The 26,016-nt window shown below is 47.7% G+C and overlaps 1 protein-coding gene across 1 annotated transcript in view; it reads right to left on the bottom strand.

The window, feature by feature from the left end:
* Window positions 1-22,702: 22,702 nt before the first annotated feature.
* The window catches only part of LOC138266996 (B-cadherin-like), a 125,017-nt gene continuing 121,703 nt past the window's right edge, over window positions 22,703-26,016 (bottom strand). The window contains 2 exon segments of the mRNA XM_069215833.1: window positions 22,703-23,046; window positions 25,646-25,786. Of these exon segments, the coding sequence (XP_069071934.1) occupies window positions 22,840-23,046; window positions 25,646-25,786 (348 nt within the window). The 3' untranslated portion in view covers window positions 22,703-22,839.

Here is a 26,016-nt window from a genome sequence, read left to right as displayed (position 1 = left end):
GCCACAGGAACGTTTACACCATTGGTAGGGTGACCCAGTGATCATTCCCACCCACTAACGAGTGTGAGGCATAAATGTGTTATCTCCAGGTACTCACCTTAGAACAACATTCCTAGAGAGCCTAGACACCTGGGCCTGCTTTCCTTCTTGTACATAGGATAAAGAATTGGACACCAAGGGTCACAAGGCCGACCATCATTAAAGCTACAGGGACACAACAAGTTACAGGAAAGCCTTTACTGCAACTGCCCAGCTGACTACACCCTCCTGTTGGCCTATGCCTGCCAACCGATGAGTCTGTGTGCCTCCACTGACATAATGGGGGCTTTATAAGTGTACTCTTGTGGCCGACGTGGACTTAGAATAACTATGTAGGAAACTGGCTCTTTATCTGATACGAGTCCAGGGGTTGGCTTACTAGCGGAGAGGGGCTTGCTCTTGCAATCCCATTTTAGGGGACAGTGTGGTTGAGCAGACTTAGGCTTATCAGAGAAGGGTGTTAGACATCTACAAATACACAGTCATTAAATGAGACACACAACTCAAAAAGGCGATCCACACCAATTTGCAAAAATAAGTATATTTATATATGTTTAGGTGCCAGAATCAATACGATCAGGTAAGTGCTTTTTGCAAGAAAAATCTTTACAGTTTTGAAAAGTCAATAGTGCAATTTTTTGGAAGCTGCAATGTTATCCTATTGAGAAAATACAAATACGGCAAACCAGTACAATACCGCAACGTATGGGACTTAAGGCAAGTATTGGTTAAAGGTCAGGACCAGGTCACCCTGTGCGGCCCTGGGGAGGCCGGCTGAAGAGGTGTAGTATGACGTCAGGTGCCCAATGTTAATCAATGGGGATAGGCCAGTTGAAAAGAAGCTGCAAGGTTGGACAGTGAGTCCAGTTGAGAACCCACAGATATGTTAAAGTCTTGAGATGTTAGGGGGACAGGACACACAGGCTGTGTGGCATGTTGTGTTTTCACGTTTAACTGCACCAAGACAAGCAGTCTGCATGTACTAGGTGAGGGGTCCCTGATGGTGACAATAGACGCTGCACCCTTTGGGGATCCTCTTTGGTACCCATGCTTTATGTACCAGTGTGAGAAAGTACCCTCTTTCTAGCCTTGTTACCCCGACTTTTGGCCTGTTTGTGAGTGTATGTCAGGGTGTTTTCACTGTCTCACTGGGATCCTGCTAGCCAGGGCCCAGTGCTCATAGTGAAAACCCTATGTTTTCAGTATGTTTGTTATGTGTCACTGGGACCCTGCTAGTCAGGGCCCCAGTGCTCATAAGGTTGTGGCCTATATGTATGTGTTCCCTGTGTGGTGCCTAACTGTCTCACTGAGGCTCTGCTAACCAGAACCTCAGTGGTTATGCTCTTTCATTTCTTTCAAATTGTCACTAACATGCTAGTGACCAATTTTACCAATTTACATTGGCTACTGGAACACCCTTATAATTCCCTAGTATATGGTACTGAGATACCCAGGGTATTGGGGTTCCAGGAGATCCCTATGGGCTGCAGCATTTCTTTTGCCACCCATAGGGAGCTCTGACAATTCTTACACAGGCCTGCCACTGCAACCTGAGTGAAATAACGTCCACGTTATTTCACAGCCATTTTACACTGCACTTAAGTAACTTATAAGTCACCTATATGTCTAACCTTTACCTGGTAAAGGTTAGGTGCAAAGTTACTTAGTGTGAGGGCACCCTGGAACTAGCCAAGGTGCCCCCACATTGTTCAGGGCCAATTCCCCGGACTTTGTGAGTGCGGGGACACCATTACACGTGTGCACTACATATAGGTCACTACCTATATGTAGCTTCACAATGGTAACTCCGAATATGGCCATGTAACATGTCTATGATCATGGAATTGCCCCCTCTATGCCATCCTGGCATAGTTGGCACAATCCCATGATCCCAGTGGTCTGTTGCACAGACCCTGGTACTGCCAAACTGCCTTTCCTGGGGTTTCACTGCAGCAGCTGCTGCTGCCAACTCCTCAGACAGGTTTATGCCCTCCTGGGGTCAAGCCAGGCTTGTCCCAGGATGGCAGAACAAAGGACTTCCTCTGAGAGAGGGTGTTACACCCTCTCCCTTTGGAAAATGGTGTGAAGGCAGGGGAGGAGTAGCCTCCCCCAGCCTCTGGAAATGCTTTCATGGGCACTTTTGGTGCCCATTTCTGCATAAGCCAGTCTACACCGGTTCAGGGACCCCTTAGCCCTGCTCTGGCGCGAAACTGGACAAAGGAAAGGGGAGTGACCACTCCCCTGACCTGCCCCTCCCCTGGGAGGTGTCCAGAGCTCCTCCAGTGTGCTCCAGACCTCTGCCATCTTGGAAACAGAGGTGCTGCTGGCACACTGGACTGCTCTGAGTGGCCAGTGCCACCAGGTGACGTCAGAGACTCCTTCTGATAGGCTCCTTCAGGTGTTGCTAGCCTATCCTCTCTCCTAGGTAGCCAAACCCTCTTTTCTGGCTATTTAGGGTCTCTGTCTCCGGGGAAACTGGAGATAACGAATGCAAGAGCTCATCCGAGTTCCTCTGCATCTCTCTCTTCACCTTCTGCCAAGGAATCGACTGCTGACCGCGCTGGAAGCCTGCAAAACTGCAACATAGTAGCAAAGACGACTACTGCAACTCTGTAACGCTGATCCTGCCGCCTTCTCGACTGTTTTCCTGGTGGTGCATGCTGTGGGGGTAGTCTGCCTCCTCTCTGCACTAGAAGCTCCGAAGAAATCTCCCGTGGGTCGACGGAATCGTCCCCCTGCAACCGCAGGCACCAAAAAAACTGCATCACCGGTCCCTTGGGTCTCCTCTCAGCACGATGAGCGAGGTCCCTCGAATCCAGCAACTGTGTCCAAGTGACCCCCACAGTCCAGTGACTCTTCAGTCCAAGTTTGGTGGAGGTAAGTCCTTGCCTCCCCACGCCAGACTGCATTGCTGGGAACCGCGACTTTTGCAGCTACTCCTGGCCCCTGTGCACTTCCGGCGGAAATCCTTTGTGCACAGCCAAGCCTGGGTCCACGGCACTCTAACCTGCATTGCACGACTTTCTAAGTTGGTCGCCGGCGACATGGGACTCCTTTGTGCAACTTCGGGTGAGCACCGTTTCACGCATCCTCGTAGTGCCTGTTTCTGGCACTTCTCCGGTTGCTACCTGCTGCTGAGAGGGCTCCTTGTCTTACTCAACGTCCCCTCTCTCTCCTGACGCAATTTGCGACATCCTGGTCCCCCCTGGGCCAGAGCAGCATCCAAAAACGCTTACTGCACGATTTGCAGCTAGCAAGGCTTGTTGGCGGTCTTTCGGCGGGAAAACACTTCTGCACGACTCTCCACGGCGTCAGGGATCCGTCCTCCAAAGGGGAAGTCTCTAGCCCTTGTCGTTCCTGCAGAAACCTAAGCTTCTTCTGTCCAGTAGAAGATTCTTTGCACCCACAGCTGGCATTTCCTGGGCATTTGCCCATCTCCGACTTGCTTGTGACTTTTGGACTTGGTCCCCTTGTTCCACAGGTACCCTCGACTGGAAATCCATCGTTGTTGCATTACTGGTTTGTGTCTTTCCTGCAAAATTCCCCTATCACGACTTCTATGTCCTTTGGGGAACTTTAGTGCACTTTGCACTCACTTTTCAGGGTCTTGGGGTGGGCTATTTTTCTAACCCTCACTACTTTCTAATAGTCCCAGCGACCCTCTACAAGGTCACATAGGTTTGGGGTCCATTCGTGGTTCGCATTCCACTTTTGGAGTATATGGTTTGTGTTGCCCCTATCCCTATGTGTCCCCATTGCATCCTATTGTAACTATACATTGTTTGCACTGTTTTCTAAGACTATACTGCATATTTTTGGTATTGTGTACATATATCTTGTGTATATTTCCTATCCTCTCACTGAGGGTACACTCTGAGATACTTTGGCATATTGTCATAAAAATAAAGTACCTTTATTTTTAGTATAACTGTGTATTGTATTTTCTTATGATATTGTGCAAGTGACACTAGTGGTACTGTAGGAGCTTCACTCGTCTCCTAGTTCAGCCTAAGCTGCTCTGCTAAGCTACCATTATCTATCAGCCTATGCTGCTAGACACCCTATACACTAATAAGGGATAACTGGGCCTGGTGCAAGGACCCCTTGGTACTCACTACAAGCCAGTCCAGCCTCCTACAACCAGGAGTACCATTTACTAGGGACTTTGCAGGGGGGGCAAAAGTATTGCCAATTGGGGAACAATTGCACAGTTTTAGGGAAAGAGATCGGACACTGGGGACCTGGTTAGCAGGAAGCCAGTGCTCTTTCAGTCATTATACCATATTTTTCTAATTTGTTTTTGGGATTTTTATTTGTGCACATTTCAACTTTATCACTGTTTTAGTACTGCATAATTGCTTTACAAATTGCCTCTAGTTAAAGCCTTTCTGCTCTATGCCATAGCTACTAGGGAGTTGAGCTTGGGTTTAGTTAGTGATTTAGTAGTTCACCCTGACAAGGATTGTAATGATTACTTTAGGTGGGTAGTTACCCCCCCCCCCTTCAACTAATAATGAAAAGGTTACTTACCAGTAGGAGTAGTTTAGCAGCTTGAAGTGTTTTCTGGATTAACATGTTGTGCCCTCTATTCCACCTTCTAGTGGCTGGTTCCGGAATTAGGTTTCTTCTCTTTCCCCTTTGGGAGGCATCGTCCACCATTTGGTCTTAAGTCCATCCCCTTTCTGACATCAGATGGGGTGCCAGGAAGATCCTGTGCGTGGTCGACTTTTTTTTAATTTTTTTAAACCCCCCCCCCCCTCCCCTCCATTGGCGACTAAGTAGTTTGAACCTTCCTCTCTCAATGTGATGTTCACCTCGCCTATTTGTACCCTCACATTTACAAGGATGAGGGTGGGCCACATGTGAATCCAGACATTTCTTCAAGCTTCAAAACTACTACTAGTAATTAGTCATTTTGTTTTGCGGCATGAAGCCTTTTCTGGATTCACATGCTGTGCATTAATTTTGCAGCAGTATTTGCCTCTTTGTGGAGGTCGGTTTAAATGTCTTTGAGTGTGCAACAGATGTAGTTCTTCTTCCCATCTATGCTTCCTTGTTTATGTGGATGTCCACACAGTGTTATATGAAGGAATGTGAAAGACCACGTCGCCACCATGTGGATGTTGCAGATGGACACATTTACTAGTAATGCTAAAGTTGGTCATTTTTCCCTGTGGAATGCACCCTGGACCATTTACGCAAAACGTTCCTGGCCTTTGTGTAGCAGATCTGGATTGTCTCTACTATCCATTGTACAATGGTTCCTTTCGTTACTGGTGTGCTCTTGTTTGCTGGTGCAAAGGAGATGAAGATTTGGTTCTCCTTTCTTAGTGTCTGTCTCTTGTATGTAGTACACATGTTCTCTTTATACATCCAGGGTTTGTACACCCTTTTGGCATGAATCTTGGATTCCTGGAAGAAGGCCAGTAGCTGGATGCTCTGGTTGCCAGAATTCAGATACTATCGTTAGAAGAAACTGAGTGTTTGTTCTTAGTACCACCTTGTCATTCTGGGTCTGTAGGCAGGGCTTCAAGATGGTGAGCTCTTGAGCTTGCTAACCCTGCATAGTGATGTGATCGCTTTTAGGAAAGCAGTTTTTAGGAATAGAAATTTTAGTTCTGCCATGTTGATGTTCAAGTTCCACGTTGATGCAGGAGCAGTTCTCAGTAGTGCTACTTTCTATGATTCTTACAGGAATCTTTTCATCACTGGTCGAGTGAAGAAGCTGTTCCCTGTTGTCCCTCTGGTGTAATGCATCATAATGGCAGAGAGGACCTTAAATGATGCGCATGGCAGCCCGATGCCCAGTAGGCAGGCCATTTTAGCATCATGCTGTCCTCTCTCCTTGCCTCTAGTCTCCAACTGTCCTCGCACCAGTGGATAAATTGGGTCCACTTGTGTAGCACTTCCATATGCTTAGTCTTCTTGCCTTCCTAAGGATTTCCATTTTTCTGGGAGGAATTTGAAGGTGTATTCAAAAGCCGAGCTGATAGGTTGAGCGTGGATTGCTCTGGGTGACATTCTCCCATTTTGCATTGTTAACAAACCATGTGATGATCTTAAAGGTATGACTTGTTCTCTGCACATCTCCAGTAGGTCTGAGTGCCCGCTGTGGGACAATGAGTATAAGCAAGATCTTTAGCTGCTTGAATTTGTTCAGCACTCTTGATATCAGCATAATCTGTGAAAAGGTGCATGCAAACCTCCTTGACCAGTTTATCAACAGGACATTCCCTTTGGACAAGTTGTGTGGATATCCGGATTCAAAGTTGTGCCATTTTGCAGTTTTCTGGGCTCGTGAACAAGTCTGTGCTCCTGAAGATGTTATCTTGTTTTATTTCCCACTCGTTGTAGGCTTTTGCTTGTCTGCTCCAGTGCTCTGTTCTTCTAGATGGAGTATTGTCACCAGGATTGTGTTTCATTGGAGTACCAACTTCCATATCTCCTGCGCTAATTTAGAGAGTTGGAAAACTTTGTTCCCCTTATTTGTTGAGATAGAACATTGATGTCATTTTGTCCATCTGGACCAGCACTACATCCCTTTATATGCACCTGGAAGAGTGGTAGGAAGACAACCTGGAAGAATGCTAGGAAGACAGACTTACATTCCAACAGGTTTGTGTTTCACTGTGAGTGCTGGGCTCCAGAGACACTTGACCTTTACGTTGTTTATGTGCACACTCCCCTTTGGTAGATTCATCCATTGTTATGGTAACTGTGGGAATTGGTAGCTTGAAGGATCTCCCTTTTGTTACATTCCTTGTGTTCCATCATTTTACTTCTTTCTGAACTTTTGCAGTTACAACCACTAGGTTCTTCCAGATCTTTTGGGCCATTTGTTGTGGAACTATTCCTGTATGGGCCATATGTGTAGTCATGCTTGGTGTAGGTGAGGGATGCAAGACGCCATTGTGCCCATTAGCGTCATGGCGGTCATCACTGTCCGAGACTAACCCTCCTGGTAGAAGCAAGCTTGCTCTAGTATCGCCTTTGCCCTTTTGTGCACTGGGTAGGCACGTGCTGTTTGAGGTTAGCGTTGCTCCCAGGAATACTTTTCCTGTTCTGGGTGGGGAGGATTTCTTGTGGGTGATGCTGAATCCCAGAGAGTGAATATGACTGTATGTTCTGCTGGCACTTTTGACTCAAGCTTGCCTGGTCTAGGTATGTGTAGACACGTATACCTTGTCTCCTCAGATGTTAGGCTAGTGCTGCCAAGTAGCTACCTCAGTGCCAATTTTATGCTGAAGGGTAGTACCCTGAACTGCCACTGTACACTGTCTAACAAATCTGAGGTACCGTCAGTATCTTTGGATCACTGGCATGGGTAGGTCTATGGTGGCCATTTAGCCTCCCTTCCTCAGGAGTGGACTACCTCCTGTAGTAGTGTCATCGCTAAGTGAATTTGTTCAAATATCTGAAATGTAGTGTTGTCTCAGGGTATTTTCCTGTTTAGGTACTAGGAAGTATGCCAAGTAGATGCCTGTTTTTAATCTCTTGTCTGTTCTATGGTGGTTTTATTTAATGCGCTCCGACTTCTTGCCGCAGGCATAAGATTTCTTGTTCCAGTAATTATTTTCTCTTTGGGGGGGGGAGGAGGGGGATTTAGTATCCAATTGTCTGAGGGGGACTGACTTCCATTAACAGAGGAATCATCTTCTTCTCAACGGTGTACTGGGGCAGGGTTGTGTACCAAGAGTCACTGGTTTGCTTGCCTTTCCTGAATTTCGTGCTGGCCTCTCCCGGTCTGCAAAAGGGCGGTCTTGCTGGGTGCTGTCACTGCTGGTGAGATTTCTGGTGCGTGGCCAGAGACCTTGCTGTTGGTGGGAGGCTGGAGGGAATCCTCCACTGACCATTAAGGGCCTCATTTCAACCTCGGCGGTCTTTTATCAAGACCGCCGAGGTACCGCCGTGCTGAAGACCGCCCCTACAGGCGGTTTTCCGCACAGCGCATCATGACTGCTGGCAGCCCTCTGCCCTTTTTCAGACGGAGAGCCTCCAGAAGCCATATTGGCAGTCGCGGTGAAGTGGAGGCTGCTCCACCTCTACCGCCACGTCATCAGAACACCGCCCACCGAATCACAACCCAAGATTCGGTGTGGCGGTGTTCTGGTGACGGGGAGCTGGCAGCAGAGCAGCCCCCATGGATCCCGTTCCCTCCCGGAGGATCACCGGACCAGGTAAGGTGATCGTCCGTTAGGGGAGGGGTGGGTCTGTTGTGTGGGTGCATGTGAGTGTGTACAAGGGGTGTGAGTGCGTGTATGCATGCGGGGGTGTTTTGTGTATGGAAAATGTCTGTGTGTATGTGTGCGTGTATGTGTGCGAGTATGTGAAGTTGCGCGAGTGTGCATGTAGGGGGGTAGTGTGTCAATGCTGGGGGTGTGTGGGTGGGGGTCCTGCCACCTTTGGGGTGTGTTAGGGGGGTCGTGGGTTGGGGGAGGGTAGGACTCGGGGAGGGGGGGCGGGGGAGACCCCCATCAGTGCCAGGGAACTTATTCCCTGGCACAGATAGTGCCTACCGCCATGGATTGCGTGGCGGTACAGAACCCCACAAAATCCATAGCGGTATGCAGGGTCGTAGTGACCGCCGCCGGGCTGGAGACTGAAGTCTCCAGTCCAGCAGTCTTTACCACCCTGGCAGTCGGAGTGGAGTTTTGCATGGCGGTCACCACCATGCTTGCAATTCCAATTTTTTTTACCACCACCCTGTTTGCGGTATTACCGCCACTTCTCCACCGACCGCCAAGGTTGTAATGAGGGCCTAAGTCTGTTGTAGTGCTTTGTTCACAGCCCATCAGAATAGGGCCTCTCCTGTGAAAGGCATATTGATTACAGATGTCTGCACCTCTGCCTAGAGTTCTAAGACCCTTAGTACCATGAAGGGAGTCAGACTGTTATTCAGCAGTGCAGCATAGATCTGTAACACTGCATGTGGGGGGTACCCCCAAAGCCCCCATCTCCAATTGTGTTTCTTCCTCTCTCTCTCTCTCTCAACTATGTTGCTTATGCTGGCCATCAATGTATGCCTCATCAGCATTAAATGAAAGACTTTAACAACCCCCCCGAATCCCAATCTGGTCCATGGCCAAAGGTCCACCATGAAAGTCAGAATCCTGCTGGCTTGCGTACACCCAGTCATTAGCCACCAGCAGCTGGTATGCCCAGTAGTATAGTTTTAGATTTGAAAGAGCCACTCCCTCTTCGCTTCCAAGACCTCCATTTTGATGATCTCTGCGTCCAGAGTAAGTCTATCCTCACTGGCTTGCTTTGTCTTTAATTGGTAGAGTCTATTCAGATGGGCAGCAAAGCCTGAGCTATGCCAGTCACTGTGGTCTCCAAAGTTCCAGCCGGTCCATACACCATGCGTCCACCTGGCATTGATCTGTCTTGACGTCGCCTCAGTAGGGGCGGCAATGTAATCAGCCTCCCCTCACAACAACTGCTCTTCCAATTCCCTCAGGTCTTTATTACAGTCCTTCCGTTTCCCTGTTATATGGGCAATCAGTTGGCCATCATTACCGATACGTATGCCTCCCACGGCCGTATTGGAGCGAACAGACCCACTGCCTTCCTGGACCCAGTTCTACATTTCTTGAAGTATAAATGTATGCATTCTTCAATCTGTCGGATCCCAAGGGTCAATTCTCCCCTCACCCTCAGTCTGAGTAGGGGGGACCAAAGCATGGTCATAATGGGAGAATGTTCCAATATGCCAGAGTAGGTACTGTTTCCCATTCCCTGCTGACATACAGGTAAGAGCAAATAATCCAGTCTGGACAAAGAGCACATTAGGTTGGACGCATATGAATACTGGCACTGTTTTGAGTGGGTCTCCCTCCAAATATCCACCAGGCCCACTGCAGCTAAGAATCTGTGCAGGCGTATACCTGGCCTGGGTTGTCTGCTGGATCTTGTCACTCTGTCCAGCTCCACATACATTAAGAGTGAGGTTGAGATCCCCTCCCACCACAAGGACCCCATCAGGCATCTCAGTGACCTATTTCCATAATTTGTCCTGCTCCTGGGGGAGGAAGGGGGAGGAGAATGGGAGGCGGAAGGCTGCAAGGAAGCTACTGCTTTATCAGTCTCATTCTGCTGACCTACGACTGCAATGTAGCATCCCTGTGGTTCCACACAACTGTTGATGATTTGTAATGGTAGGAATCTATGAACCAGTATCCCTGCCCCTCTCGACCATGTTGTGAACCGATACTCCCTGCCAGGTGTCAGTCTTGCAGCAGTATAATGTCTAGGTCGTGTCTCTCCGAATATTTGAATACTAGGTCCCTTTTTAGTGTGCAGCCCAGGCTACTGAAGTGCCAGGACAACAATTTAGGGTCACTCTTTCTGTAGGGTGATGCTTCCTGGATATCAGCAAGATCTGTCTCCATATGATTTTATGCTCCTCAAGTGGTGCTGTTATGTCTATGTGTAGTAGCCTGCGAGCCACCATCCCAAAGTCCCCCTTCCGATGTGCTGCAGGTACAGAACGACCCCCTCTATGCCAGAGTTGTTTGCCACACCCACATCAAATAAGGTAATGTGAGCGAAAATAAAATGCTAGTACTAAAAGGGGAGGGTCATGACCCGTGCAACAGTCTTATGTCAATACCCCATACCCCCCCTGGGGTCAGCGTCCATATCCAACTGGCACAAACTACAGATCTCCCCCTCCAAGGGTGGGGGCTGGGATAGGGCCTCCCTCTTTTAAATATCTCATCTTCTACCATTGGGGTGACCCTTGGTGGGGAGGACTCAAGACTCTTCTTGATCAGGAATCCTTTTTCAGATTACCTTAGAGTCTTCCACCAGAACCGACCACATATTCGGTCTCGAAATCATCGGTCTTTGATGGATTTCCTCCACCACCACCACCTTCGCCCTCTCTGATTAAGCCTTGTCTCTGGTGGGGGTCACATGTGCTCTACGCCAAGCTTGCTGACTTCTCTTGTCCCGACTTCACAGAGTCCAGGATTGATCAATCACTCTGAAAGGAATGCCCTTGGGCCTCCAGCCAATCCCACACCTCCTGTACCGCTAAGAAGAAACGTGATTCTCTCATCTATAATTAGGGCCACTGGAATAATGCGGCAGGAGAGGGACAAATTACGCAGCAGGGTGGATTAAATTTTGTGGCAAGAAACGCAAACTATGCAGCACAGTTCATAATAGTTACTTCATTATTTCAGCATTTTCAAAACTGGTAACACTGTTTGGGCATTGGTTGCACCTCATTAGTACCAGTTTTAACAACCAAATATAGCAATATGCAACAGAAAAGTGACCAGTCCAGCTTTGCAAAGGGCCTTCCACTGCACAGCAACACATTTTTAAACAGTTTGATCCAGAAACAATTTTTTGTTAAAATCTGCAGATTACAAGAGATTCCTCACTGGAAGAACAGAGGGTCAGACAACCACTGTTCACATAAGAACCTAAAGACACTTGCTCGGGAGCGCCCCAAGGATCCTAACTCAGCCAGATGCTCTTCAACATCTATATGGCACCACTCACTAAGATCACCAAACAATACAAGCTAAACAGTCTCCTATGGTGATGACACCCAACTGATCCTCTCCATGTCCGAGGACTCTGCGCAAGCCAAGATGAATTTCCACAGGATGAAAGCAGTCTCTGCCTGGATGGAGGCCAGCTGCCTTCAGCTCAACTGACAAGACAGAAATCCTCATGATCGGCTCCACCCCTTCCGCCTGGAACAACTCCTGGTGGCCCACCGCTCAGTGTAACACCCCCGCCACACTGACCATTCGCGCAACCTGGGCATCATTCTGGACTCCACTATCGATGACCGCCAAGTTAATGCTGTCTCCTTATCAAGCTTCCACACCCTCCATCTCCTGTGGAAGATTTTCAAATGGATTCTCTCCACCCCCCACGAGGAAGAGTCACCCATGCACTCATCATGCGCAAACTGGACTACAGCAACACACTATGCTGGCATTACCAAGAAACTTCAATCAAGACTACAGCGAGTCCAGAAAGCAGCAGCCAGACTCATCCTGGACAACTCCCAACACAGCCGAATCTCCTCCCACCTCAGAGGTCTACACTGACTCCCAGTCAACAAGCGCATCACATACAAACTCCTGAACCACACCTTCAAGGCACTGCACAACATAGGACCCGCAAACCTCAAGCACCGCCTCACCCACGTACCAAACAGACGTCTGCGTTCATCTTAACTCACCCTTGCAGCAGTCCCCAAAATCTGGTAAAGTACAGCAGGAGGAAGATCCTTCTCCTACCTAGCAGTCCAGACATAGAACACTTCCCCTCCAGCTCAGGCAGACCGTATCACTGAAGCAGTTCATAAAGGACCACAAGACCTGGGTCTTCAACTGAGAAGCACGCCTACATTCAGCTCTTTGAGACCCTATGCGTGATTAGACGCACTTTACAAATCCTTGATTATGTGGTGTAGGAAGATGGCTCCTTGTTGCAGCCCCCGCCCCCCCCCCCCCCCCCCAAACTTTTCGCCTGCTATTGATGCCGACTTGAGTGTGCTGGGACCCTGCTAACCAGGCCCCAGCACCAGTATTCTTTCACTAAAAATGTACCATTGTTTCCACCATTGGCACACCCCTGCCACCCAGATAAGTCCCTTGTACTAGGTCCCAGTGGTACCAAGGTCCCTGTGACCAGGGAAGGTCCCTAAAGGGCTGCAGCATGGGTTGTGCCACCCTAAGGGACCCCTCACTTAACACGTGCACACTGCCATTGCAGATTGTGTGTGTTGGTGGGGAGAAAAAGGCAAAGTAGACATGGCATTCCCCTCAGGATGCCATGCACACAAAATACTGCCTGTGGCATAGGTAAGCCACCCCTCTAGCAGACCTTAAAGCCTTAAGATAGGGTGCACTAAATCACAGGTTAGGGCATAGCTGCATGAGCAATATGCCCCTACAGTGTCTAAGTCCATTCATAGACATTGTAAGTACAGTGTGGCCATATTAAATATATGGCGGGGAGTTTGTCAAAACGAACTCCACAGTTCCATAATGGCTACACTGAACACTGGGAAGTTTGGTATGAAACTTCTCAGAATAATAAACCCACACTGATGTCAGTGCTGGATTTATTAAAAAATGCACACAGGGCATCTTAGAGATGCCCCTTGTATTTTACCCAATCCTTCAGTGCAGGACTGACTGGTCTGTGCCAGCATGCCACTGAGAAGAGTTTCTGACCCCCTGGGGTGAGAACCTTTGTGCTCTCTGGGGCCAGAAACAAAGCATGCGCTGGGTGGAGGTGCTTCACACCTCCCCCCTGCAGGAACTGAACAACATCTAGCAGTGAGCCTCAAAGGCTCAGGCTTCATGTTACAATGCCCCAGGGCACTCCAACTAGTGGAGATGCCCGCCACCTCGCCCCCCCCCCCATCCCCCCACCAGACACAGGTCCCACTTTTGGCTGCAAGTCCTGGGAGAATGAGAAAAACAAGGAAGAGTCACACCCTCAGCCAGGTCCACCCCTAAGGTGACCAGAGTTGAAGTGACCCCCTCCTTGGAAAATCCTCCATCTTCTTTTTGGAGGATTTAGCCCAATAGGGGTAGGGATGTGCTCCCCTCACCAAAGGGATGGAGCACAAGGAGGGTGTAGCCACCCTCAACGACAGTAGCCATTGGCTACCGCCCTGTGACCCTAACACATCCCTAAAATCAGTATTTATGGGCAACCCTGAACTCAGGAAATCAGATTCCTGACAACCTAACAAGAAGGACTGCTGACCTGAAAACTCCACAGAGAAGGAGACGACAACTGCTTTGGTCCCAGCCTACTGGCCTGTCTCAAGATTCAAAGAACCTGCAACAGCTAAGCATCCTGCGGGCCCAGCGACCTCTGCCAACTCCAAGGTCTGCCCTGCAATTCCAAAGGACCAAGCAACTCCCATGTACAGTGGCTCCGTCCAAAGAAACAAAAAGAAACCATCTTTAAAGGGGACTCTCCCCTCACTCCTGAAGTGTGAGTCCCCACCACTCTGCACCAGATGCTCCCGGCCTATGTCCAGAGAAACCAACACGCAGAGAGGATCCCCAGGCGACTCCAATGCTGTGTCCACCCTGAGCTGATCCCCCTGCACCCCCATGACAACACCTGCAGAGATAATGCAGAGGATCCCCCCCCCCACCGCGACTGCCCAGTAACAAACAACCAGACACCTGGAAGAAGCACTGCATCAGCAGCCCTCAGGCCCGTGAGGAACCAACTACTGGTGCAGGAGTCACCAGCAGGCAGCCCAAGACGCCCCCTGTACCCTGTCTGCATCAGAGTGACCCCCGAGTCCCTCCATTGATTCCAATACAAAGCCTTGTTGGCATACTGCACCCGGCTGCCCCTGTGGGTGTATTTTGTGTGCCTGTTTTGGACCCCCAGTGCTCTACAAAATCCCCCTGGTCTGCTCCCCAAGGACTCAGGACGTTACCTGCTAGCAGAGTGGAACCGCTAGGCGCCCATGTTATTTGGGCCCCTCTTGGACCTCTGCACCTGACCGGCCCTGTGTTGCTGGGTGTTTCGGGTTAACTTGAAACCACAAAAGTGGGCTGCCTATGCCCCAGCAACTGAACTTGTAAGTGCTTTACTTACCTGACAAACTAACCTTTACTTACCTCCCCCAGGAACTGAATTTTGCAGTGTCCACTTTTAAAATAGATTGCCATTTTATGTCTAACTGTGTACATAACTATTTTTATTCAAAGTCGTCTCTTTACCTATGCCAAGTACCTTACAATTAATGTACTTACCTGCAATCTGAATCTTGTAGTTCTAAAATAAATTAAGAAAATAATATTTTTCTATATAAAAAGCTATTGCCCTGGAGTTAAGCCATTGAGTGTGTGTTCTCATTTATTGCCGGTGTGTGTGTACAACAAATGCTTAACACTACCCTCTGATAAGCCTAACTGCTCTACCACACTAACACAAATAGAGCATTAGTATTATCTATTATTGCCTCTGTCAAGTCTCTTGGGGAACCCCTGGACTCTGTGCACACTCTCTCTCACTTTGCAATAGTATATACAGAGCCAGCTTCCTACATGTGGCAAATGCGGCAAAGCTATATGTAGGAAAATGGCTCCCTGTTGCAGTTACCCCCCACTTTTTGCCCGATACCGATGCTGACTTGACTGAGAAGTGTGCTGGGACCCTGCTAACCAGGCCCCAGCACCAGCGTTCTTTCACTTTAAAATGTGCCATTGTCCCACAATTGGCACACCCTTGGCACACAGATAAGTCCCTTGTAAAAGGTACCAGTGGTACCAAGGGCCCTGTGCCACTGCAGATTGTGTGTGCTGGTGGGGAGAAAAAGACAAAGTCGACATGGCATCCCCCTCAGGATGCCATGCACACAAAATACTGCCTGTGGCATAGGTAAGTCACCCCTCTAGCAAGCCTTACAACCCTAAGGCAGGGTGCACTATATCACAGGTGAGGTCATAGACACTTTAGGGGCATATTGCTCATGCAGCTAAGTCTATTCTTAGAAATTGTAAGTACAGTGTGACCATATGAAGTATATGGTCTGGGAGCTTGTCAAAACGAACTCCCACAGCTCCATAATGGCTACACTGAATACTGGGAAGTTTGGTATCAAACTTCTCAGAATAATAAACCCACACGGATGCCAGTGTTGGATTTATTACAAAATGTACACAGAGGGCATCTTAGAAGATGCCCCCTGTATTTTACCCAATCCTTCAGTGCAGGACTGACTGGTCTGTGCCAGCCTGCCACTGAGACGAGTTTCTGACCCCTTGGGGTGAGAGCCTTTGTGCTTTCGGACGCCAGAAACACAGCCTGCACTGGGTGGAGGTGCTTAACACCTTCCCCCTGCAGGAACTGTAACAGCTAGCAGTGAGCCTCAAAGGCTCAGCCTTCGTGTTACAATGCCCCAGGGCACTCCAGCTAGTGGAGATGCCCGCCCCCAGACACAGCCCCCACTTTTGGCAGCAAGTCCGAGGAGATAGTGAGAAAAACAAGGAGTCACCACCCACCAGTCAGGACAGACCCTAAGGTGCCCTGAGCTGAGGTGACCCCTGCCTTTAGAAATCCTCCATCTTGGTTTTGTAGGATTCCCCCAATAGGAATATGGATGTGCCCCCCCCCTCCCCTCAGGGAGGAGGCACAAGGAGGGTGTAGCCACCCTCAAAGACAGTAGCCATTGGCTACTGCCCCCAGACCTAAACACACCCCTAAATTCAGTATTTAGGGGCGACCCTGAACCCAGGAAATCAGATTCCTGCAACCTGAAGAAAGAAGGACTGCTGACCTTGAAGCCCCACCGAGATGACGGAGACACCAACTGACTTGGCCCCAGCCCTATCGGCCTGTCTCCAGACTCAAAGAACCTGCACAGCGATGCATCCAACCGGGACCAGTGACCTCTGAGGACTCAGGACTGCCCTGAACCCGAAGGACCAAGAAACTCCTGAGAACAGCAACAACTTTGCAACTTTAGCAACTTCCAAAGAACTCTTCCTGATGGAAATGTGAGACTTCACACTCTGCACCCGACACCCCCGGCTCGAGCTCCAGAGAACTAACACCGCAGAGAGGACTCCCAGGAGACTACAACGGCGTGAGTAACCTGAGTCGACCCCCCTGTACCCTCACAGCGACACCTGCAGAGAGGATCCAGAGACTCCCCCTGACCGCGACTGCCTGGTAACAAGGAACCAGACACCTGGACCAAGCACTGCACTCGCAGCCCCCAGGACCGAGAGGAACCACCTTCCAGTGCAGGAGTGACCAGCAGGCGGCCCTCTACCTAGCCCAGTCGGTGGCTGGCCTGAGAAGCCACCCTGTACCCTGCCTTCATCACCTAAGTGACCCCCTGGGTCCCTCCATTGCTTCCTATAGCAAACCAGATGCCTACTTTGCACACTGCACCTGGCTGGCCCTGTGCTGCTGAGGGTGTGTTTTGTGTGCTGTGTTTGTGTACCCCCCAGTGCTCTACAAACCCCCCCCCCCCCGCCTGCTCCCCGAGGACGCAGGTACTTACCTGCCAGCAGACCGGAAACGGAGCACCCCTGTTCTCCATAGGCACCTGTGCATTTTTGGCCATCCTTTGACCTCTGCACCTGACTGGCCCTGTGTTGCTGGTGTGGTGACTTTGGGGTTGCCTTGAACCCCCAACGGTGGGCTGCCTATGCCCAGGAGACGGACTGTAGGTGTTTTACTTACCTGAAAAACTTAACCAAACTTACCTCCCCCAGGAACTGTTGATTTTTGCACTTTGTCCACTTTTAAACTAGCGTATTGCCATTTTTACCTAAACTGTGTTACTACTGCTTTGAATCAAATATCTATACTTACCTGTGTGAAGTACCTTACATTTTATGTACTTACCTCAAATCTTGTAGTTCTAAAATAAATTAAGAAAATATATTTTTCTATATAAAAACTATTGGCCTGGAGTTAAGTCTTTGAGTGTGTGTTCCTCATTTATTGCCTGTGTGTGTACAACAAATGCTTAACACTACCCTCTGATAAGCCTACTGCTCGACCACACTACCACAAAATAGAGCATGGGCATTATCTTATTTTGCCACTATCAACCTCTAAGGGGAACCCTTGGACTCTGTGCACACTATCGCTCACTGAGATTGTCTATACAGAGCCAACTTCCTACACTATAAATTATGCTAAAATCGCCAGCAGCATCGCCTACTTTCAGTGGCCCTCTCTATTATGAGCTGGGAACAGGGCATAGCAGAGATTCTGTGTCCGTAAATGCCATTTCACCCCAAGAAAGGTCTCATGTTGGTGCTGCACCGTGGCTGTGTAGTCGTTCACCATGCCGGCCTCGATTTTCCATGGGCCACACATCCTGGCTTAATGTGGGCTTGCATCTCGTTTGCAGAGGTTTAGCAGTCTGACCACCATTGCCTTTGGTAGAGCCCCGGGCAGCAGCCTCCCAGGGACCCTATGAGCACCTTCAACCATAAACCATTTTGAGATTTTACCAGGCAATACTATGGAGGATAACTCCTTCAGAACAGTTCTATAGAATGCCCACCAACCAGACACTATCCCTGCACAATCACTCTTCAGCATCACAACTTCTGTCAAGGTGACCACTGCCTTCTCCGAAGACTTCAATCTGTTGGCACGTACGGAGGTCATGGGGCCTATCTGGGCTATGTTGGTTGCTGCTTCTGTCCTTCACTACTCCTGGCACAGAGGGTTGGCTAGAAAGTGTGCTTTGGTCAGGGCCCCATAGAGCTCTTTCAGTTTGTGACTACCTTATGTTGTCGAGCGTTTTGCCATGAACCCTAAGGTAGCCTTTGAGAACTTAAGAGTCTGCATGTTGGTTACGTTTTGTCACTTTGTTTTTTGTGTCTCACTCTCCTCATAGCCTCCAGCTTTCCGATGTTGAGGACTCTTTCCCCAACGTCCAACTCCTGTCACTTCTCTTCTTCCTCACTGGAGTCCCTGAAAAAGAAAAACCTAGGCCTCTCCAGTGTCCTCTGAGCATCTGCCATGGTGTGGTGCGACAGATGGTGTTTGAGTCTCACTTTCAATGTCTTCGGACAACTTTGGCACAGGCTTTGCAATGTTCTGTGCTGTGGTCCTTAATGGGAGACAATCTGTAAACCTCGTGGGGGTGTCTGTGCAAATCTGTGGTGGCAGCTGGGGCAGAACTTAAACAGGATATTCTCCATGCCTCGGCATTCTCTGTCCACATGATGTTCACTGGCAAGGCTCCACTTTGTCACCTTTGTTTTTTTTGTGTGTCTTCAGTTGATCTTCTGTGTTTTTTGGGGGGTGGGGGGGGGGGGGTTGTTGTTTGTCTTTTTGAAGAATTCTTCAGAGCTCCTCAGTTGTGCTTCTAGACCCAACAGTGTAATAAATTATCTGAAGATGGTCACAAAGGACAGGAACTTCTGGGGTGCACGTCTGACGTCACACAAGGAATGGGCTCCCTACCAAATGGTGGACAAAGATGCCCGGTGGGGTGTGGTTGATTGGAGAAGAAATACAATTTCGGACACAACCACTAGGTGGCAGAGTTGATGCAGAGCACGAAAATCCAGAAAACGATTCATACCGCAAAACCCAATTTCCCATAACCTCTCAATTCTAACTTGTGTGATCAAACCAGAGTAGAACAATCTCTCAGATTTACAAAATTCAGACTGAAATGGAATCTATCCAACAGAAGATACCAAATCATATCATCTCACTAAATCCAATCCTTTTCGAAATCAGATAGAAGGATTGCCAATGGGCCAAGAGTGGCATCTGCAAAGGCCCGGACATTGCAAACATGTGAATTATTATGCCTGGTAGTGCATTTCGGAATAAAACGTATTACTAATCTGAGATCAATGAATTGATGACCTTGATTAGGCAATTTGCTAGGGCTTTTGCATTTATTTTGATTTCCAGGTTCAATAAGTAAATGCAATGATGTGACAGCAGCCAAGCGGGTGCCCTGGCTTGTGGATAGCCGCTATTTTGGCCACCCTTAGATCAGGTGAAAGCCTGCACTCCGCAACCCCCCCCCCCTCCCCCCACCCCAGACGTCAGCAACTCTACATATTTCAGCATTTGGTACCAGGAAATAAACAAACAAGGTGGGATAATGTCTTGGAAGCTCAAGAGTAGTATGTAAAAACAACCCCCTCCCCCCCCCAACCCACCAACAGTAGTCATCTTCAGTTATCTGTTGTGCTAAAATTCCCCATACTTGTAAACAGGGAGAGCAGTTTACAGCATCAACCCGCAAGTGGGAACAGTTCTTTCTACAAGAAAATCAGTTTAAGCATCAAGATAGAAAACTTGGAGTGGTCACTTGAACTCTAGAAATGGCAGTGATGGCTAGTATAGAGGCAGACGCAGCATCCCTTTTCGAAAACCTATTGTGGCAGAAGTGAACAAGAGTCAGCTTTTTTTGTAGGATTTCACAAACGGAAATAACAGCAGGCCTGAATCTGTGCTAAAGTCTTAAAAGACCAGCGCCGATAACCAGTGTAAATGTAGCAACTTAAGAAAAGGGTGAGAGTGAGAGCCCTAACTTGGCAAGTACCTCAAAGAAACACAAATGATAGGCTTCCATGGGAAACATCCCCAACCACGACTTCTGAACAACGAAGTCGTGAACAACGAAAGCAGAACAATGAAGTCGTTAACCACGACTTCCTTGCTCGGTGCCTTAACCACGCAAACGCTGAACAACGCACATGCGTGGTTAAGGCACAGAAGCAGGGAGTCGGCTTCGTTGGAGGATGTGATCAGGTAAGTGGGGCTGGGGAATTTTTAGTTTTTTGGGGGTTGGGGTAGGTCGGGCTATTTTAGTTTTAGGGGCAGGGGTCGGGGTGGTTTAGGTGTGGACATTTCTAGTTTTAGTGTCGGGGTATTCAGGGCATTTTTTTTTTTTTTTTTAGTTTTAGGGGTAGGGTAGTATAGGGTCGGGTATTTTTAGTTTTTAGGGGAGGGGTCAGGGTAGTTTAGGTTTTAGGGGGTGGGGGTTGCGGTAGTTTTAGGGGCAGGGGTGTGGGGGGTCGGGTAGTTTAGGTTTAGGGGTGGGGGTCTGGGGTATTTTTTGTTTTTGGCAGTGGTTTAGGAGTGGGGCTCAGGGCATTCTTAGTTTTAGGTGTGGGGTCGTTTAGGGTCGGGGTATTTCTAGTTTTTAGGGGCGGAGGTCAGGGTACTTTAGGTTTTGGGGTGGGGGAGTTGGGGTATTTCGTTTTTGTGGTACTTTAGGTTTTAGGGATGGGGTTGTGGTAGTTTTAGGGGCAGTGGTGGGGGTAGGCGGGGTGTCTGACGTTTAAGTTTTAGGGGTGGGGTAGGGGTAGTGGTACAATTGTTTTTAGGGGTGGGGCGTTGGGGTACGATTGTGTTAGTGGTGAGGGTTGAGGGGGGGCGGAGGGGAAAGAGTTGCATACTGGAACCATGCATGCCTTCACAACAAAAAATCGTTAAGGCCTTTGTGGTAACAAGGCGGTCGTTGTTCCAGCATGCGCTGTTCTGACTCCTATTCGGCTTCCACTCATCAGGACAACTTGACTGTGTTGGACTCAAATAGCACGTAGGCAGTGCAGCTCAGAATAAAGTAGTTAAAAAAATGTTTTTTTTAAAATTGGTATTGTATTCTTCAGCACCAAGGACTGAACCCACGTTGTTTGATCTTTATAGCGTCTCACAAGAGGGTACTAGTGTTTAGGTGTCAACTGCCCCTTGATTTCAGGGTATGCCCTGCTCAGTTAAAAATAATAAAAGTGGAAAAGGGTCTATAGGCCGATACAAACACGAGTGTCTGAATCGTGCCTTTCACATGTATAGCCTTGAACGCTGTCTTACTGGAAGCAAAGGCATAAGCAAAAATGAACCCCCACTTGTCACTTACATCTTCAAAAGAAGAACTGAACATTACTTGTGGAAAAGCAAAACACAAAAATCTATAAAGTAAAAAACAAATGGCATCATGCTCCTTTAATAAGTTCCATTAGGCACTTTACATAGTATTCATTTCTATTATCTCGATATTCTTCATAATATACAATAAAACACAGTATTCCCTATAAATAAACCATGGAGAAAAGCAACATACATAAAATGTCAAGTTCTGATAGACTGTAACAGTAAGAACAAATCTGGAGAATGGCATAAGCGGGTGATAGTATGGCTATCTCAGTGTTCCTTGAGGCCCTAACACACCCCACTTTGATGATACTGACAAATAGCCGACACCCTTTGCTATTCTTCTCACATGAAGGTTTAGGCCTCACACGCGTCTCCATGCTGCAAGTGCCAGAGCACTGTCACGAGAGCTGTGCAACTTTGCGTATTGTTCATGGGTAGAGTAGCAAAGTCCTTCAGTGTACCAAGACTGGACATCTCATACGTAGGACAGTGCCATTTCTGAAAACGGCATTCAAGAGCATGTAGCCATGATAAGCACACTTCTCACGTATGTCGTGGGATAACATGTGGAGGCTTTCAAAGCACACATGAAAGCCATATAAGATTTTTTTTTTTTTTTTTTTAAATCAATTTTAACACATATGACATTCACAATGTACAGAATTTAGAAAACTGCAAGAGGAAAAAAGCGTGGGAGTTGCCTTTGGTTTATGCCAAATAAAATCCATTTGTGTGGCCAAACAAATAAAAGTGACCACTTCAGTCCTCTTTGCTAAAATCATAAATGTTCTAAAAACATGTTACCTAATAGTTAACTAGATTGACATTCCACGTCACAAACAGTCCCTAAGAGAAGGCCTCGTATGGCCTGGGCAATGCAACAAAGACCATACAGACATACGAATGTCCTCCAAATTGAAATGTTCTGCCTGCAAAAGCTAGGACAGCCCTCTTGCTTAGGGCCAGGCAGTGGTCACTTTTATATTAAAAACTATAACAGCAACTCCTCGATCCATGAGCAGTCACAGCTTTTATGCATTAATCATTAGATGTTTGTGGGATCCGAAACCACGAAAATGTCCACATTGATGGTAAGAGGATGGATCAGCTTCTTTCAAATGTGAGAACCGGGATAAGGGGAGAAAAAAAAAAAAAAAAAAAAAAAAGGAAAATACATTAAAAACTACGATTTTCTAATTGAAATGCAGAAAACTGGCAATGACCGCTTGATTGCCAGAACCAACATTCATTAAAACTGTAGTCAAAAAGATCCCACAGCTGTAATAAAGACAACCGTCAGTCTCAGCAGGATAACATTGCTCAGTTATCGATCATTCAATATTGTCTCCAGTGGAAATAAAGGCACCTGCTGAAAGTTGAGGGGCTAAATCAAGTACCAAACCATGCACCCTCCAACTAGTCCTCCTCTCCTCCATACATATCAGCCAGTTTCCGGAAACGTGGACCCCAGTCATTCAGACAGTTGTAGTCTTGGTCATCGTCTGAGTTGGAGGAGTTCAGGGAGCTGAGGGACGCGGCCTCTGAGCAACTGCCCTCATAGTCAAACACCAGCAGGGAGTCGTATGGTGGTGCTGTGGGGTCATTATCCGCAGCCTTCAAGTTCTAGGTGGGTTAAAAAAAAAAAAAAAAAAGAAAATCCAGGGATCAGTGTCATAACCTTCACCACCAAATCGTGTGACTGGAGTTACTTATTCTGCTTGTAATAGGACTCTGGACACCATCACTATCTTTCAACTTGACATGAGCTAAAGATTAACAATAAATTACACATGGACAGAAGCACATCCATAAATCACATCACAGATATGCCTTAAATGAAGGCCATAGAGCCTCAAGTGCAATAGACTATTACGTTACCTCTTACAGAAAAGAGATACAACCACAGCACAGACATGCCATACAGCTGGGGGGCAATATGATCACATGTCACTGACCAAGAGCACCCATGAAGAAAGAACCCCGAACATACATCTAAAGGCTTCCAACCACACCGGCAACCATTAGCTACTTGCCACACATACATTTGCCAAGCCATGGACATCCCTTCCAACTGAGAAAATACGTAACCAATTTAGCCAACTGAACACCCCCACCCCTAATAAAACCTCACACCTGTAAAACTAACATATCCTACTGACCACACTTCTCGACAAAATCAAATATGGGACCGGCTAAGAGATAGAAAAGTTACATCTCTAAAACGTGCTGTGATGCTATGTGTGACACCAATTAACAATACGCCACTCAATTTTTAACCGCCGTTTTAAGCAGGTCTCATTTTTACTCCTTTTAGCTTGTATATGGTTGTAATGTTTAAGTAATGGATAAAAACAAACATCACCATAAGAAAACAGAAGTGGGGAAAAGGAAATGCATAGTTTGAGTTCTCTCGATTCACAACTAGAGGCATGATGTGTGTGCGAAAAATGAGGGCAAAGGAAACTAAGCCAATATGTAGAGGGTAAGACACTCCGACTTGTCACCTCTTGAATGCAGAGGGGTCATTATCAGAAACCAGGTGCTCTGGGGGCTGGATCTGATGTCTGCAGCTAGAGGATAGAAGTGGGCATTCCTACTGGGGGAAACCTATACAATGGCAGGACAGATAAAGGCCCAACCCCATTACAAATCGGTTGGCAGCATGACTGAAGTACAGCCCCATGAGTGCATTAAACCACAAGGGATTACTGAACTCACTCGACCATTTAGCCCACTGCATTAGCCTGTTAATGCAGAGACGTTATTTACCAGGAGCAAGCAATTTCTCCTCTAATGGTGGAAACACAATCCATTAGAAGGCATCTCTCGGCGCTTATCCGTTACTCATTCCGCAAGTGTGATTGCTCATGCAGATGCATGTAATGGGCTTGGTCCAATTTACAGGAACCTAATCTGAACTCTCCGCCCCCTCACTCCCGCTTACGGGTAGATCATCAAAATGTATTTTTCTGATCCTTTGTATTTTTTTCTGGTTATTCCAACTTGTAAAATAAAGCCCTACTCAACAGCACTGCTCGTCATTCCACATCTCCGCCTGCACCGATGCATTCCACAGTAAAGGAGTGCACTGCATAGGCTCGCTCCTAAGACAGGGATCAATGCAGGAGTCAGGAACGGATGGAAAGGACTGCAGGTAGAACCATCGGTGGTGACCCTTTTCCACCACAATGTCTTATAAGATGAACATTCGATTTCCAGATTTATAAAGTTGGAAAAAAAAAAAAAAATGTCCTGAGTTTACATATGCACTTGGCACTTTAGGGCAAACTATACATATTGGGGGGAGGGGGTGTGTGTACACACACACACACACACATATATATGGATATCTCAGTAGTCTGTATCGAGCTGAAACCATACTCTCTACTTCAAAATATTTTTCATCTACGGCAACTATATTTTTGTTCTCGATGAACGGCCTTAACTTTCATTCGGTGCTTTATATTTTTAATGGAGAAAGGAGGAGTGTGATTAGAGGGGGACACTAACCTCTTCCTAGGCCCCACCAAATACATCAGTTAGAAGAAGAACAAAAGCATGAGTGATGCACGGAAATCGTGCGAGTCAAATAAATGAATCAAACTAGGTTTAAGCTGAGATTGTGATTACTAGACACCGACTTCTCTCCATCACCGCACCAACCAGGACATGTAGCCTCGACAAGGCCAAACCTACTTCGCACCTGTGTCTCTAATCAACAAATCAGGGTTAAAATAGAGCTCGGTTTTGCCAGGATGAAATTCTGAATATACTTGAGAACTGGCTTACTCGCCAGGCATCATTCTCCACGCCATCCACACAAAAGGGTCTAGCTATCTACTGTCAGCTTCAGTCCTCCGAGTTTATATTATATTTTGTATGTTACATCTCACAATTATTCCTTGTCTGTCTGACCTCAATCCAGATAGGTTCAGGAGCATCAGCCCTGGTCTGGCGCAGGCAAATCCACCCACCGCTGACTAGAATGATGCCTGGAAAATATTCTGCATTTTGGAATGCACGAAACACACATTACAGTTCAAACACCCCACAACTTTGGTGAAAGCGGACACTTTTCTGAAAGGGGCGGATGCACACCAACTGGCACAAAAAAAAAAAAAAAAAAATCGGGATATGTACCATGTGAAACCACTGTTTTCCTGCACGGCTGCACTGGCTCGCAACTGGTTGGCCAGACTACCCTCTGGAAGAGCCCACTCACCTCATCAATGAAGTTCCCAATCTCGTCAGGGTCGGCAGGCCGAGGGCGGTACTGCGGCGCAGGCATAAGGGTAGGAACATCATTGCGCAGGATTTCAGGTCGCGCGTCAAGGCCTCGGTGGAGCTGGCTGAGGTCATAGTCCTTGAGAAAGTAAAGCACATGTAAGGCTGAATGCACAACATCTGGAGTCGGCTGCATGCAAACTAAGCACCTTTATAAGTGAGGGGCTTTCAAAGGCTTTGGACTAAAGGGTACCTGGTAGAAAGTGACCGTGGTCTCCGCAAGGACATCACCAGCAAGCAACAAGGTTGGTGAATATTGGAAGGAAACACGACCCTCAAAATCCTCAGGTTTAAAATAGATGAGCTGAT

This window comes from Pleurodeles waltl, chromosome 12 (genome assembly GCF_031143425.1).
Source record: "Pleurodeles waltl isolate 20211129_DDA chromosome 12, aPleWal1.hap1.20221129, whole genome shotgun sequence".
Classification (NCBI taxonomy): Eukaryota; Metazoa; Chordata; class Amphibia; order Caudata; family Salamandridae; genus Pleurodeles; species Pleurodeles waltl.
Note: the sequence above shows the minus strand (reverse complement) of the source record. Positions and strands in the feature narration are given on the sequence as shown.